The 17,046-nt window shown below is 41.0% G+C and overlaps 1 protein-coding gene across 1 annotated transcript in view; it reads left to right on the top strand.

Moving 5' to 3' along the window:
* LOC121443088 (rho GTPase-activating protein 6-like) overlaps nucleotides 1-17,046 on the top strand; it is a 264,957-nt gene extending 247,911 nt beyond the window's left edge. Inside the window, exons 11-13 of the mRNA XM_041644772.1 lie at nucleotides 13,818-14,095; nucleotides 15,699-15,779; nucleotides 16,247-17,046. Of these exons, the coding sequence (XP_041500706.1) occupies nucleotides 13,818-14,095; nucleotides 15,699-15,779; nucleotides 16,247-16,932 (1,045 nt within the window). The 3' untranslated portion in view covers nucleotides 16,933-17,046. The remainder of the gene's footprint in view (nucleotides 1-13,817; nucleotides 14,096-15,698; nucleotides 15,780-16,246) is intronic.

The raw sequence follows: 17,046 nt of genomic DNA, 5'->3' as shown, positions 1-17,046 counted from the left end.
AGGTAGTAGACATGGTCTCAGACTCACCTGCCCAGTACAAATCCCTGGGGATTGTAAAGAAGAGCAGTGAGTCTCCCCATCACCGTGGTGCCTATTCATTTATTCTGGCTTGCAGTCCAGACATCGGGATTTGCAAAGCTCTCCACATGATTCTAATAAGCAACCCAAACTCCAAAGGACTGACTCAGATCTACCACTTGGATTCTCTATATTTAAAATCCCATGGGGACTTGGGTGGGGTGAGTTGTGACCTTTTACATGTGTCGTTGTGTTGATAAAGGAGCAGAACAAATGTTCTGGCTTATAAATCCATGGAGTTTGTAGAAAGGAGGGAGATGTCATTTTCAGTCTCATAATGGCTTCTGGGGGGAAGGAAGACTTGCAGTGCACTTGGAAGCTGAGTAAAGATGTAACTGAGTCTGGGTGGTTCAGATAGCTAGTCCTGGATGTGGTCAATACAGCAAAGTTACCATCTCTTTGGGGACAGGATAATGAAGTTAGGTAGATGTCCTAAAATAGCAGGGTGGAGTAAGGTGAGGTGACATTTAAATCAGAAAGTAGTGATAAAGGAATACAGTGACAAAATAACCCTGTAATTATAGATTATAGAGATTGTACATTACAGTACCCCAAAATGACAGATGGTGCCGGCTACAGTGGCACCCATATCAATTAACCATCAATCAGTTGTGTCTGTTTAATTTATGACACCGCTTTCTAGCTTCAAGTTGAGATCAAGATCTCCTATGTCCAAATTCACCCCTATTGCTATTTTTTTATGCCATGGAGTATGCTCATCGATGACTCTCTGACTCGGCTTCCTCATATGTTGACTGTAGATTTAGCAGTTACTATTGTGTTCCTGTGAAGTTCACCAAATACCTCATTTACAACTACTTACCTGAGACTTGTTGTATATGAAGCATTGTGACTGTGTCCCTTGACATCTATGAGACAGTAGATGGCCACAAAATATAGTCCATAAGAACGAGCTATCATCGGGTCTAAAAGCAGTGCCCCTTCAGCCCTGGAGATTTTCTTTTGATTTTGATTTGATTTTCTTTCCCCTGAAACCTCCATTCCTCAGTTCACATACCTAAGTAAAGCTTTAGATTCCTGTGAGGCCAAGTGGAAATGCCACAAGATTTAATTTGGAGGGGAAACGAAATAAATTTTCTAAAGAGTGTAAAACCCAGAATGAGAAAATATGTATTATTATTTCTGTTTTGAAAGAACAAACATTTCATGATACTTGGGAACTTGGTGTTTGTTTTGATTTGTGTTTTTTCCTTCTGTGTGCAACAACAGAGTTGGGTGAGTGCAGAGAGAATTCATTATCTTTTCATGTGCTTGTCCACTTTAGGGTTTAGCCTTCACCAAAGGAGCATGCCAAAGGGGGATTAGAAGAGATTTTCAGTACCAAAGTTGCCAGGCTTTCCAGTTTTGAATAGCATGTCTTGCTAGAATTATGTGCTCTTTTCTTCAGAAGTCCTTAAAAGAGACCAGCCTCTCTGATTCAGGAATGTGACAATATAGGGGAAGATGGCAGAAAGCTGATCTAAAAGGACAATGTAGGTTGAATGAGGACCTCTACAAAATAAAGGTGTCATAGCAGGGTCAGGGCTAGTGTGAGGTAAAGGAGATACCTAGGCACAAAATTTAAGGAAATAAGAACTCAGTCGTGAATACTATATTGTAATGTAATAGTTTACAAAATCACATTTGATTCCCTGCCTCCCCCAGAAAATGAAAAGGCAGAAAACAAATATTTTCTAAAGATGAGTTGTCATACATAGCCACTGAAGATGCCAAGTTGATAGCAAAATGTGTGGGCCTGGCCTTAATAGACGCAGCCCATCAATCATGTTTCACATCCTCCCCTGTCTTTGTCTCTTTTTAATTTACTATTACTAAGTGTGACAGTTGAAAAAAGTGACAATCTGAAATTATTTTTAGTTAAATTAACCTGAAACTAGATAATGATAACATTGTTTGTTATAAATGATGCATTTAATCTTAATCCAGTGTTAAGGGTTCCGATACACCTATTTTTCATATTTTCAGTAGTATCTTTACTTCTCTAACATTCTAAGGGGAGAAATTATCCTTACATAAAATTATTTAAATCAAAGTGCACAGTTTTCTTTTTCACAAAGCTACTTCAGACCCCTGACTCTCTGCGTAAGGAATGCTTGGTAGAACTGAGCATAAATCAGTGTGAACATGATCTGTAAATCAACATACAGTTCAGGAGAGAGAGAGAGCCCAGTAGAGCTCAGGATTATCTGTGGCATGGAAATTAATTCTTGTAATAGTTCTTGTCATTTTAAAATACAGCCTTCAGAAAACCTAAGGAGCCAGACATGTAGTCTCAGTACTCATGAGGATCAGGAACATCAAGGCCAGTCCTGCCTTGATAGTAAGTTTGAGGCCACCACAAATTACATGGGACCTTGTCTCAACGTAATAAGCAAACAAAAAAGCACAGTAAAGACATTTTTCTTTTCATCTACCTATCCTTATAGGTGTCCCAGAAATATAATAGTAATTAAGCCAAACTAGACAGAGCATTCATTCCTACCCACATGTGGAAACAAAAGGAAAGCAAGCCAAATTTAACTGTAATTTGGGAGAAAGTAGACACAAATGAACCAAGCCCATATGTATCTATCTCTAAATTTCAATGTGATTTATTTTATTAGTGTCTTTCACAAAGCTGTAATTGAAATTAAAAAATAGTGACAAGTACATCAAGACTATGGATGAAGACCTCTATTTATTCTAAAAGAAAATAGTTACAAACTTTGCTCTTCATAGATGGAAGTTAGCCCCAATCATAAATCCACTTTCTGCAGTATGAAAGAATATTGGGGAGCCAGTTACCTTCGCAGGAGCAGGTCCAAGCCAGCGACCTCCATGGAACCAGGCTCAGGCAAGCAACCTCGGTGGAAGCAGGCCCTAGCCAGAGACCTTCGCCAGAGCAGGCCCAAGCCAGCGACCTGAATCAGTGCAGGCCCGAGCCAGAGGCCTCCTCTGGAACAGGCCCTATCCAGTGATCTCCACAAGAGCAGGCCCAAGCCAACCGCCTCCATAGGACCAGGTCTGACACAGCAACCTCCACAGAAGCAGTTCTAAGTGAGCCATCTTAATGGGAACAGGCCCAAGCAAGTGACCTCCATGGGAGCAGGCCCAAAAGACCTCTAGGAATGTTCAGTGACCTTCAGGAATGCAGAGTGACCTCCTGAGGTGACTGGAACCCTTGCCCTGAATCCACCTTGAGGAGCAACCGTCTGAGCCTTAGATCCACTGGCATCTGGAAATTTGATCACCAGAGACATGGACCCAACTACACAAATCAGAGGAAAAAATGGGTATGCAAGGTAAAAACATACTCAACACCACAAAGAGCAACACGACACCAACAAAAGTTTAGTGGCACTACAACAAGAAGACTGGAACACCCCAATACAGATGACCCAAAAAAATGACCTAAAAATAACTTTAGGAGAATGTTTGAGGCCCTTAAAGAGGAAATGAAAAATTCTCTCAAAGAAATGGAGGAAAAGGAAACAAAATATTAGAAGAAATCAACAAATACCTTAAAGAAAACCAAGAAAAAGCAATCAAACAGGTGAAAGAAACAATTCAAGACTTGTAACTGAAATAGAGAAAATAAAACAAAAACTGAGGGAATTCTGGAAAAAGAAAATATGGAAAACCACAAATACAAGCATAAAGAGCAGAATGCAGAGATGGAAGAGAAAATCTCAAGCATTGAAGATATGACAGAGAAAATAGGCTCACCAGTCAAAGAAAACATTAAATCTAACAAAATCTCAATACAAAATATTCAGGAAATATGGAACATTAAGAAAAGACTAAACCTATGAATAATAGGGATAGAAATAGAAGAAGTCCAACTCAAAAGCACAGAAAATATATGCAACAAAACCATAGAAGAAAACTTTCCTAACCTAAAGAGAGATATGCATATAAAGATACAAGAAGCTTACAGACCACCAAATAGACTAGACCAAAAAAAAAGTCCCCTTGCCACATAATAATCACATAATAAACACTAAACATACAAAATTAAAAAAGAATATTAAGAGCTGCAAAGAAAAAAGTCCAAGTAACATATAAGGGCAGATCTATCAGAATTACACGTCTTCTCAATGGAAACAGTGAAAGCCAGAAGGTCCTGGTCAAGTGTTATGCAGATATTAAGAGACCATGAATGCCAGCCCAGACTACTATACCCAGCAAAACTTTTGATCACCTAGACAGACAAAACAGATATTCCATGAAAGAACCAGATTTAACCAATACATAGCCACAAATCCAGCTGTACACAAAGTACTAGAAGGAAAACTCCAACCCAAGGAAATTAGCTACATCCACAAAAACACAGACAATAGATGATCTCACAACAGCAAATCCTAAAGAAAGCAAAAACACACATAATATTATCACCAACAATGAAAACTAAAATAACAGGAACTAGCCATCACTTGTCATTAATATCCCTTAATATAAACGGACTAAACTCACTTATATAAAGACACAGGCTAACTGAGTACAAAAACAAAACCCACCCTTCTGTTACACACAAGAAACACACTTCAAAGGGTTGGGAAATTTTTTTCAATCAAATGGACCTAAGAAATAAGTGCGTGTAGCTATCCTAATATCTAACAAAATAGACTTCAAACTAAAATCACAGGAAAAATCCATCAACGGGAAATTTAAATACTGAACATCTATGCCCCAAATACAAGGGAACCCTCATATGTAAAAGAAAAACTTTTAAAGCTTAAATAACACATTAAACTCCACACACAAATAGTGGGAGACTTCAACACCCCACTCTCACCACTGGACAGGTCTGTCAAAGAGAAAATTAACAGAGAAATAAGGGAACTAACATGCTATGACTCAAATGTACTTAACAGATATCTATAGAACATTCCATCCAAACAGAAAAGAACATACCTTCTTCTCAGCACCTCATGGTACCGTCTTAAAAATTGACCACATACTGGGTAACAAAGCAAATCTCAACAGGTACAAAAACTGGAATAACCCCATGTATCTTATCAGATCATCATGTCTTAAAATTAGAATTCAACAGCAACACTAATTCCAGAAAGCCCACAAAAACATGGAAATTAAACAATGCTTACCTAAATCATCAATGGGTCAAGGACGAAATAAAGGAAAATTAAAGATTTTCTAAAATTCAATGAAAATGACCACACAACATACCCAAATTTATGGAACACAATGAAAGCAGTGTTAAGAGGAAAGTTCATAGAACTAAATGCCTACATAAAGAAGCTGGAAAATTTTCACACTAGTGAGTTAACAGAACACCTGAAAACTCTAGAACAAAAAGAAGCAAACTCACCCAGGAGGACTAGATAGCAGGAAATAATCAAATTGTGAGTTGAAATCAACAAAATAGAAACAAAGAAAACAATACAAACAATCAATGAAACAAAAGAGTTGGTTCTTCAAGAAAAGCAACAAAATAAACAAACCTTTACCAAAGAAAACAAAAAGCAGAGAAAGAATACTCAAATTAACAAAGTAAGAAAAAAAAGTGGGGGGAACATAACAACACACACTGAGGAAATCTAGAAAATCATCAGGGCATACTTCAAAAACCTGTACTCCACAAAATTGGAAAACTTAAAGGAAATGAACAATTTTCTGGATATCACTTACCAAAATTAAATCAAAACAAGATAAGCAATGTAAATAGATCTATAACCATTAAGGAAATCAAAAGTTATCAAAAATCTCCCAACCAAAAAAAGCCCAGGACTAGATGGTTTCAGCTCAAAATTATACCAAAATTTTTAATGAAGAACTAATACCAATACTACTCAAATTGTTCCACACAATAGAAACAGAGATAACATTGCCAAACTCTTTTTATGAGGCTACAGTTGCCCTAATACCCAAACCACACGAAGGCACTACTAAGAAAGAAAATTACTAGAACATCCCCATTGTCTTAGTGTGTGGGTGCACCCCTCGTGGTCCTGAGTTCCTTGCTCGTGCTCCGTCTCCTTCTGCTCCTGATTTGGACCTTGAGATTTCTGTCCGGTGCTCCCGTGTGGGTCTCTGTCTCTGTCTCCTTTCATCGCCTGATGAAGGTTAATATTCCTGAGGATGCCTATGTGTTTGTCTTTGGATTCACCTTATTTAGCTTCTCTAGGAACATGAATTATAGGCTCAATGTCCTTTATTTATGGCTAGAAACCAAATATGAGTGAGTACATCCCATGTTCCTCTGGCCTAGGTCTGAAAAAGCATGGGATAAATCCAGACTAGCTGAACATAGCGGACAATGAGGAATACTGAGAACTCAAGAACAATTGCAGTGGGTTTTTGATCCTACTGCACGTACTGGCTTTGTGGGAGCCTAGGCAGTTTGAATGCTCACCTTAGAAGACCTGGATAGAGGTGGGCAGTCCTTGGGCTTCCCACAGGTCAGGGAACCCTGATTGCTCTTCGAGCAGATGAGGGGGGGGGGGGACTTGATCGGGGGAGGGGGAGGGAAATGGGAAGCGGTTGTGGGGACGAGGCAGAAATTCTTAATAAATAAATAAATTAAAATAAAAAAAAAAAAAAAAAAAAAAAGAAAGAAAATTACTGACCAATCTCACTCATGAACATTGACGCAAAATTACTCAACGAAACGCTGGCAAACCGAATCCAAGAACACCTCAGAAATATCATCCACCATGACCAAGGAGGCTTCATTCCAGAGAGGCAGGGATGGTTCAATATACGAAAATCAATCAAGGTAATCCACCATATAAACAAACTGAAAAAAACCCACATGATCATCTCAATAGATGCTGAAAAAGCCTTTGATAAAATACAGCACCCCTTCATGATAAAGGTCTTAGAGAGAGCAGGAATACAAGAAACATACCTAAACATAATAAAGGCAATATACACCAAGCCAACAGCCAACATCAAACTAAATGGTCAGAAACAGAAAATGATCCCACTGAAATCAGAAACAAAACAAGGTTGTCCACTCTCTCCATATCTATTCATTATAGTTCTTGAGGTCCTAGCTAGAGCAATAAGACATCAAAAGGAGATCAAGGAGATACAAATCAGAACAGAAGTCAAACTCTCACTATTTGCTGATGATATGATTTACATAAATGACCCCAAAAATTCAACCAAGGAACTCCTACAATTCAAAAACACCTTCAGTAATGTAGCAGGATACAAGATTAGCTAAAAAAAAATCAGTAGCCCTCTATATACAGATGATAAAAAGGCTGAGAGAGAAATCAGAGAATCATCACCCTTTATAATAGCCACAAATAACAAAATATCTGGGAGTAACTCTAACCAAACAAGTGGAAGACCAGTATGACAAGAACTTTAAACCTTTGAAGAAAGAAAATAAAGAAGACACCAGAACATAGAAAGATTTCCCATGCTCTTGGTAAGTAGAATTAACATAGTAAAAAGGGCAATTTTACTAAAAGCAATAATCCACTGATTCAATGCAATGCCCAGCAAAATTCTCTTCAGCGACATTGAAAGAACAATACTCGACTTCATATGAAAAAATAAAAACCCAAAGATAGCCAAAACAATCCTGTACAATAAAAAGACTTCTGGAGGTCAAACTCTACTACAGAGCTACAGTACTGAAAACAGTGTGGTATTGGCATAAGAACAGACAGGAAGATCAATGGAATCAAATTGAAGACATGGATATCAATCCACACACCAACTAAAACCTGATTTTTGACAAAGAAGCAAAATATACAAAATGGAAAAAAGAAAGCATTTCAACAAATGGTGTTGGCATAACTGGATATCAACATGTAGAAGAATGAAAATAGACCCATATCTATTGCCAGGCACAAAACTCAAATCCAACTGGATCAAAGACCTCAACATAAAGCCAACCACACTGAACCTCATAGAAGAGAAAGTGAGATGTATACCTGAAAGCATTGGTACAGGAGACCACTTCCTAAATATAACCCCAGTAGCACAGACACTGAGAGAAACCATTAAACGGGACCTCCCTTTTACTAAAAGCTTCTGTAAGGCAAAGAATACAAGTCAACAAAACAAAATGGCAACGTACAGAATGGGAAAATATTTCACCAACCCCACATTGGACAGAGGGCTGATCTCCAAAAAAAATACAAAAAACTGAAAAAATTGGTCATCAAAAGAACAAATAATCCAATAAAAAATGGGGTACAGACCTAAGCAAAGAACTCTCAACAGAAGAATCTGTCGAAAATGGCTGAAAGACACTTAAGAAAACACTTAACTTTTTTAGCCATCAGAGAAATGCAAATGACTCCCATCAGAATGGCCAAGAGCAAAAACACTGATGACAACTTATCCTGGAAAGGATGTGGGGTAAAGGGACCACTCCTCCATTGCTGTTTGGAGTGCAAACTATTACAGCCACTTTGGAAATCAGTAGGGTGGTTTCTCAGAAAATTAGAAAACAACCTTCCTCAAGACCCAGCAATACCACTTTTAGGTATGTATACAAAGGATGCTCAATCATGCCACAAGGACATATGCTCAACTATGCCCATAGCAACATTGTTTGTCATAGCCAGAACCTGGAAACAACCTAAATACCCCTCAACCAAAGAATGGATAAGGAAAATGTGGTACATTTACACAATGGAGTACTACACAGCAGAAAAAAAATGACATCTTGAATTTTGCAGGCAAATGGATGGAGCTAAAAACATCATACTGAGTGAGGTAACCCAGACCCAGAAAGACAAATATAGTATGTACTCACTCATAAGTGGGTGTTAGACATAAAAAACCAGCTTACAGTTCACAATCCCAGAGAACCTAGACAACAATGAGAACCCTAAGAGAGACATATATGGATCTGATCTGCATGGGAAGTAGCAAAAGAAAAGATCTGAGTAAATTGGGAGAGTGGGGATCATAGGAGAGAGCAGAAGGGGAGGGGATGTAAGGGAGGGGAGCAGAGAAAAAAATATAGCTCAATAAAAACAATAAAAAGAAAGGGTGATGAGTTTTCTTTTGTGGTATTTTGTTCAGCTTATCAAATCAGAACCATGGGGATCATTCATTTTAACGAATCAGTGTTCCCAATAAAGTCATCTTTTACCAGTCTGTGAGCTGGCACATCATAGGTTATGATTTCTGCCTTTTTTTTTCTATAATTTGCTGAATCAGAATGCTCCAAAATCTGACTTTACCTGTGGAATTACAGCAAAGAATTCGATTGTCTAGCAGTAGCCAGTGACTTCAATGTTCCCTTCATTCTAGTGCCCTGGAAATTGTGAAGCATTTAGCCTCTTTCTCCCACATATTTTTTTCCAGCAGAGTTTTAGGGAAAATTTTTAGTGCAATATGAAATTCTCCAATGAAGGATTTGAGAACATAGAAGTAAGTCTCAGGGATAGAGCTATCTGGGGTGGAAGAAGATTTTTATCCCATCCTCCCATCATCCCTAATGTCTTTACTTAGATCTTTAGCCTTTTTACACTTTGAAAAAAATATTTATTCAAAGATCCTCTAACTAAAAATAATATGGACAGCATTATTGTACCTTCACCTGTCACTGAGGCACCATAACACCATACAATGGATATTAATAAGGATTTAAAACGAAGTGAGATTGTAGCGCATGGGCATGGTGGCACACACCTTTAATCCCAGCACTCGGGAGCCAGAGGCAGCCTGATCTCTGTGAGTTCGAGGCCAGCCTGGTCTCTAGAGTTTCAGGACAGCCAAAAATACAGAGGAACCCTGCCTCAAAAAAAAAAAAGTAGGGGGGAGAGGTATCGCCTGGTATTTATCATCCAGTACTGACTTTACCCTCTGGTAGAGAGGAGAGATTTGTATCAGCACCTCTTTGGAGCAGTGCTTTTATCCCAAGGGAAGCTTTGCAGCCCTATGCACAGTTGATGTGGGAATTTCCATAATTTCAGGGCTTCTGTGACAATGGATTACTTCCTGGGGCAATTAATAAGTTTCTGAGATGAATACAAACCTTGCATTCAAGCTGTCTGAGGATTATTGACTGAGTGATTGAGCCGCGGATGAAGACAAAACACATTTGAAATCTCTGTGCTTCTCAGCGAGCTAGCTCAGCAGTGGGTTGGGCAGCCACACTGAGGGCTGAACTGGAGTTCTTCCTTTATTCACAGAACCAGTTCTCTAAAGCCGGCTGCAGCGCAGGCTTGCGCGCAGTCCCCGGCCGGCCTGCTTAAACCCTGACCTGGAGGGAGCAGCTAAGGGTGAGAATGTTGATTCCCTCTCCATGTCCATCTCATGTTTGGTTAGCTAGGGCTGGCCATGCATGCTGGGGTCGGTCCTGGGATTTAATTATCTAATTAAATTATCTCCCAGCTTAGAGACAAACCCATGTTGTCTGGCAACCCATCTATTCAAAGCCCCTATGAAAAGTATAGGAGCTAGACACATTTGGATTCAAAACCACATCACTTAGCAACTTGTCCGGCCAACAGTCTGTTAAGATTCAAGAACATAGAAAGGCCACACCATGTTTCCGAGACAATGCCTCAGCAACTGCAACCCTCATGGAAGCAAGTCTTCTCTGAAAACAAATACACATCTATCTTACTTAGAACAGTTCTCTTAAAGGTGAAGATCCTATATGCAAATCAGAGACAAGACTTTTGAGGCCCTTTCGTTTTGTTTCTGAGATTCCAAGGAGGAGGGTGTTTGTCTTTATCTGAGAATTCTTTCGAGGTAGGTTCTTAAGCAAATTTGGCTACACCTCCCTCATTTCTGCTGAGAAAATAAAATGAAAAGGATATTTTAAACATTCAACATGGTCATTAAAAGTATAAAATATAGCCTTTTATTATTAATCTGCAACACCAAGTGCATGAGTTTAATAAATTTTACAGGGAGTCCAAACCTTATTGCCTGGACTACTCGACAGAAAGCTATTTTGCCAACTACCTGTTGCTCTTGGTTGTTTCTGGTCTCAGATCAGGAACAAAGACAGTCTAGAGTCCCTACGTGCAAGGCCTTCCATATAAGGAATATAGATGTTACTCTTTTTACAGTCCAAGGCAGTACACCATGTATTTTACAAGGGGCTTCCCACATGTACCCACTTCCTCTATGGTACCTACTTCCCTGGCTGGAATGTACCAATGGGGGTAAACCAAAAAGGGACAAGGCCCCTCTCCTTTTGATCTGGTCAGATCCAATCAAAGCAATGAACATGGCAGAAATAGTGGTAGAGCAACAGGAGCTAATGTTTCAATTATTCTTGATCACCCTTTTGTTTTCTTTTCACCAAACCATTAAACATGATATTGCCTGTTCTGCACTTCCCCCAAAAAGCAATGTAAGTATAATTCCCGCCTGCACGCCAGGTCCATTACAAGTGTCAGAGGCATGTTGCAAAAGTATGTATAGTGGAACAGCGTCCTCGGAAGGAATCTGAGAGGTGGCAAGAAGGCAAACAATGGGAAGGGTGACAAGCTTAGTTTGCGGTATAAAATATACAGATGCCCTGTAAGTGTCCATGTGGCAGCTCATACAGGGCACCATGTCCTCCGAGCCTTTTAACCCTCATAGCAGGCAGAAATGCACTATTTCTTAGGACCTCATGGTTACACAGGGCAAAAGAAAAACCCACTCCTACTGTGGAAACCTATAATCGTCCCAATATGAAGACTTGAGAGAGATGACTTCCCTGTGCTCTCTCATTTATGCTCGTTACTCCTGGCTGAATGAACATTTGGATTTTTCTCTTCTACATTTTTGGGAAGATATGTGTAAGACTTGAGCCCAAATGTTTATGGTATCTGTGAATTAAGATGTGACCACTTCCAAAACTCTCCTCCAAATAAGAGGAGGCAAAATCCAAGTTATACATTGTTTCAGTTGGGCTCATGAATTAGGCAATAACTTGGACACTCCTTAAAATATCCCATAAAAAAAGACTATGGTTTTCCACTAGTAGGTATACAACCATGACTTATTCTGATCGAATAGAACGAAGACATTTTCATTAATGGCTGGAAAGAAAATATCAACTAAGCAATGGAAACTAATGAAATCAGCTGAATAATATGATCTATAGTTCTTCTGATTCTGAGCTGAAGTCTGTGTTAGCTTAATGCATTCACTTCTTCTCATGTGTATAACAAGCCTTTCCCAAGAAGAGCCACGTCTCATGACAATAGCAACTGTCCAGTCTGTTTGAATTTGTGTTTCCCTACCTAGAATTAAGGAAATATTTTTCCCTTTAATTATATGCGGTTGTTAGCGTACACCACCCCTTTCCAGCAGAAACAGTTAAGTTCTTCTGATTGCTTTTCCCTTCAAATTTACTGGAGGCCCACACATCTGGAAAATTATCCTCATGGCTGTCCTTTGGCTCCTGCCCATAAGATTGTGTGATATCAGTTCAAAGAGAAGGCAGGCAGAGGTCTATGTGGGTAGGAAATGTCCTTAGCAAAAGTGCCAGAGTCTGGCTACTGAGGTGACAGGCATGACATATCACAAGTGTCAGGATGTTTTTCCCCTGGGTACTCACCCTTGCTGGCAGCCTAAGCTAAAGCTAAGGTCCCTATGAATCCACTTCCTTCATTTTGCATGACAAAAACCATTTTGGCTAGGAGAGGATTGCACTGTGTGTTTACCTTCTTTAGGACCGCAAAGTACTTGTTTTGATAACTGTAGCAAATGGAAAGCAAAGAGCAGTAAAGAGAAGCAAATAGGGTGGGGAGGGGGAGGCAGAAGCACACTGTGAAACTTTTAATCAATCTTTGATCATTTCCCTTTAAGATGTCAGGGCCACTGTTTTGAGGAAGGTAGAAAATAAAGATGGTTCCAGGTAAGACTTTGCCCAGTTCACATGTTCCTGGTATTCTCATTTTCCTGTTCCATTTACATGTTCACTGTTATTTCTGTTGCTATGACAACTCATATGTGCATATGATAATAGTATGTGAGATAATGCCATAGATTACTCAGCAGAAATCCTCTTGCCTTGCAAATTCCTGTTCAGTGTATTTAAATACACTGGGTTCTTAATGACTGCCATGTATTTATATTTTTAGCCGCCTTTTCATACAAAAACATATAGTCACACTGGTAGTATCACTGCCTTCATCACAGGAAGAATACATTGATTTTTTAAATATGCCGCAGGAAAAGAAAAGTTTTTCTTAAAACCACAATAAACTGTAAGTCTGGGTTACTTTTAATTCGGAGACTGAAAAAGGCAAAAAAGAGTCATCTGGGTTATTTTTCTTTTCCTTGTTTAATAGATAGTGACCTTCCCAGGGTTTAACTCTTAACTTTAATCAGGCATCACTCCGTTTTAGGCGCTGTAGCAATGCAAGGTGTTGACAAGGCTCCATCTCTGTTTGTGTCCTGTTTCTGTTCAATCTGTTACATTTTACTGCTGTTACATTTTATTCGCCAAGGCTACTGGCAGGCAGTGTTGGTGAACACAGGATTGTGTGTCTCCACCCTTCTAGTTGACCTTTGTTTTCTAACATTTGTTAGGTTTTACTGCTCTCTGCTGGTTGAGCTTTGGCAACTACAGCAGATCATTAGTTCATCATTTGCAGGCTGACATTGTTGTGTTTTAGTGCCATCGTGTGGTCATCTTATGGAAACGCTTTCACATTATTGATGGAGATGTGTTGGAGCATTGCTCAAAGTCTTCTTGTTTCAGCCTCCATGTCCATGTCCTTGAATCTGCCATTGGCAGCTGAGTGATGTTTCAATCTGACCATGCTTACAGACCTCTAATTGTCTTATGCCAGGAGCCCTGACATGCTGCAGTCGGAGGACGTTTCCTTTTCCATGGGAGGGAGGCATTCATCTACAGATTCCAACAAGGCCTCCAGCGGAGACATCTCCCCTTATGACAACAACTCCCCAGTGCTGTCTGAGCGCTCCCTGCTGGCTATGCAAGAGGACAGGGCCCGGGGGGGCTCGGAGAAACTTTATAAAGTGCCAGAGCAGTATACATTGGTGGGCCACTTGCCATCGCCAAAGTCGAAGTCAAGAGAAAGTTCTCCAGGACCAAGGCTTGGAAAAGGTAACTGAAGCCTGGCTGTGACAGCTCAAATATCTGCCCTCTTGTGGCATGTTACATGGGGTGGGTCAATTTGGACCTTCTTCATTGGGCCTTTGTTTGATGTTTCTTCAATTCAAAGAACATTTACTGAGTGTCTGCTACATGCTCAAGGTAGGAGAAAAGAATGGTGGCCCCGATGTTGTTGCAGAAGGTCTATACAACTTCCGATTCTCAAATATCTGTCAAGTGAGCGAATGCCCAAAGGAGCCACTCATTTTCCCAACTTACTTTCTCCTTTTAACATCCAGGGGAGTCTACGACCCTGCTGGTGGATTTGCATTGCATAGCTGCTGGTCTACGATGTCACTCAATTGATTTCTATCACCTTCATAAAGAAAAGGTTCTGACCCTATCACATAACAATGCAATATCTAGAACCAGGCAGTGACGAAAACCCCAGACTAAAAGTCAAAAGAATGTCCTGCCACTTCTAGCTTGCAGGATCTTGAAAGAATAATCAATCTACACGGAGGCCTATGGACTCCTGATAACTAAGAATGGTACCTATGGATCTCATGTATTGGATTTCATCAATGAATCTACATGCAGTTGTTATGGCAACACTTAGCATGGAATAATCCCTGGCTAATCTGTGCGCCCTAACCTGTAGGCACTTCTGATATTTTGTTACTATGCATTTGGTCTGTCTCATGATCTCCTCTAAGGAATGAAACAAGGCATACTTCACAGAAACTAACAAACATGTGGAGACATCCAGTAGACCTCTGATTCCAAGTCCTAACGATAGTTCCAGCATAGCCTTGGAAGGAGGAAAACTTGAGCTGGCTAAGACATCTACTAGAGCATCTTGCTCCATAACTACATATGCCCTGGTTGGGGGAAAAGGGAGGAGAAAGAAACACACACAGGAACCAATCTGCTGATGCCAGTAGGGTAGTGTCCCTAAGGGGATTCAGAAACCAGCACTATCGTCCCTGTACGTCTGTTCCTGTAGCCGGAGCCCATGTGGCTATCACCAAGTGCCCCCATGGATGAGTTCCCTACTACCATTGTCACTCACAATGAGAGCAACACACAGATTAGACCTCTTATGATTTGGGGTGTCAGAAATAGGATGGGTGCACAGGGCTTCCTTCTGTTCAGGAGGATCTGGGGAGGAATTGTTGTCTCCGGCCCTCTGCTAGCTTTTGTAGGCCTAGTCTCAGGCCTGCTCCTTCCATGTCTGAAGCCACCAACACAGCAGCATCTTCTCTCTCGCCTCCCTCTTATAGGTACCCCTTTTGATGATATTAGAGCTGCCCAGATCCTCCAGTAATCCTCAAGAACAAGGGGGGTATGCAAAGTTTATTTTTCAAGGTTATGGGGGTTACGATATAGATTTCTTTAGTGAATATTCATTCTGTTTCTCAGAAACATGATGTAGAAAGAGCACTTTTGTCCATCTCCAACAGAAACAAACTTCCCAGAAAGCAGGCCCACATAGTATTGTTTTGCATCTAGTACAGCCTCGAATATGGTATTTTGTGCCAAAAATGTAATGATATTATTTTTTGATTTCATGCTTAATTATTTCTGTTGTGCACCCTTTTATCTGCTTTCCTAGATATGTCTGAGGAGCCTTTCAATATCTGGGGAACTTGGCATTCAACACTAAAAAGTGGCTCCAAGGACCCCGGAATGACAGGTAAAGTACCGTTTTTCAACTTCATTGCACTTACCTAAGAAAAGGATCATCCCTAACTCTTAGCTGCTATTCTCGTGGTAACTGCTTGCCAACCACTATTCAGAAAATACTGAAGAGAGGAAAAAGAGGACAAAAAAAATCTCTCCTTGGGCTCTCCTCCCCAATCGCTAAGCTTGGACACTAATCCACTGCTCTTCTTTTCCTGAAGCCTAAATTGTCAACAGGGCAGTTTATGTAGTTTGGCAGCTCAGTTAAGCCTGGGAGAGTCTAGGAGTGGCCACACAAACAGGCGCCACTATCAACAAGAACCTGCCACTGGTCTTGCTAGGAAGATTTTCTTCCCAGGTAGCTGAGAGGCTGCTGTACTTTTGCAGCAATAGAAGCAGCAGTGAAAAAGAAAAGAGCAAGGCACTAATGCTCAAGGCAATTGTCCAAACTAACCCCAGGTCTTGCTTTTCTGGTTCCAGGTTCCTATGGAGACATTTTTGAAAGTAGCTCCCTGCGACCGAGGCCCTGTTCCCTTTCTCAAGGGAACCTATCCCTGAATTGGCCTCGATGTCAAGGGAGCCCCACAGGGCTGGACAATAGCACTCAGGTCATTCGGAGGACTCAGACGGCGACCACTGTGGCACAGTGCAGTGTCCACCTTCCTGTGTCGCGTGTCTGCAGCACTCCCCACATCCTGGGTGGTGGCAGGGGGTCCAGGCGGCCTGCAGCCAGGTCTGAGCCATTCTTGTCCCTAAACAGCACAGAAGACATGGCCGAGGGCGAGGTGGAAGTGTACCAGAGACCTCAGCCTGTGTACCAGAGACCTCAGGAGAGTGGCAGAGATGACAGGCGCCCCCCTCCTCCTTACCCAGGATCAGGGAAGCCTGCCGTGACCTCGGCCCACCAGCCCTCTGAGCCTCCCCTGTGGAGGCTCCAGAGGCATGAAGATTCGGGAACAGCCGCAGAAGGAGGCCAACAGGCCTCAGGAAAGCATCCGGCCAGACCAAAAAAACTGAGCAGCGCCTATTCCCTCTCAGCCAGTGAGCAGGAGGACAAACAGAACTTGGAGGAGGCCAGCTGGCTCGACTGGCAGCGAGAGCGGTGGCAGATTTGGGAGCTCCTGTCAACTGACAATCCCGACGCCCTCCCAGAAACCCTGGTATGAGCCCACCCGCCAGCAGCTGAAGCCCACCCTCCAAAAACCATCCTTTTCCGGACCAGACCCGGGAAACTTGCCGATGGACAATTGGACAATTACTCATTTTTCTTTTTCTTTTTA

This window comes from Microtus oregoni, unplaced genomic scaffold (genome assembly GCF_018167655.1).
Source record: "Microtus oregoni isolate MIOR12 unplaced genomic scaffold, Mior012 000099F_ref0000060, whole genome shotgun sequence".
NCBI classification, from domain to species: domain Eukaryota; kingdom Metazoa; phylum Chordata; class Mammalia; order Rodentia; family Cricetidae; genus Microtus; species Microtus oregoni.
This window is presented reverse-complemented; position numbering and strand designations above follow the sequence as displayed.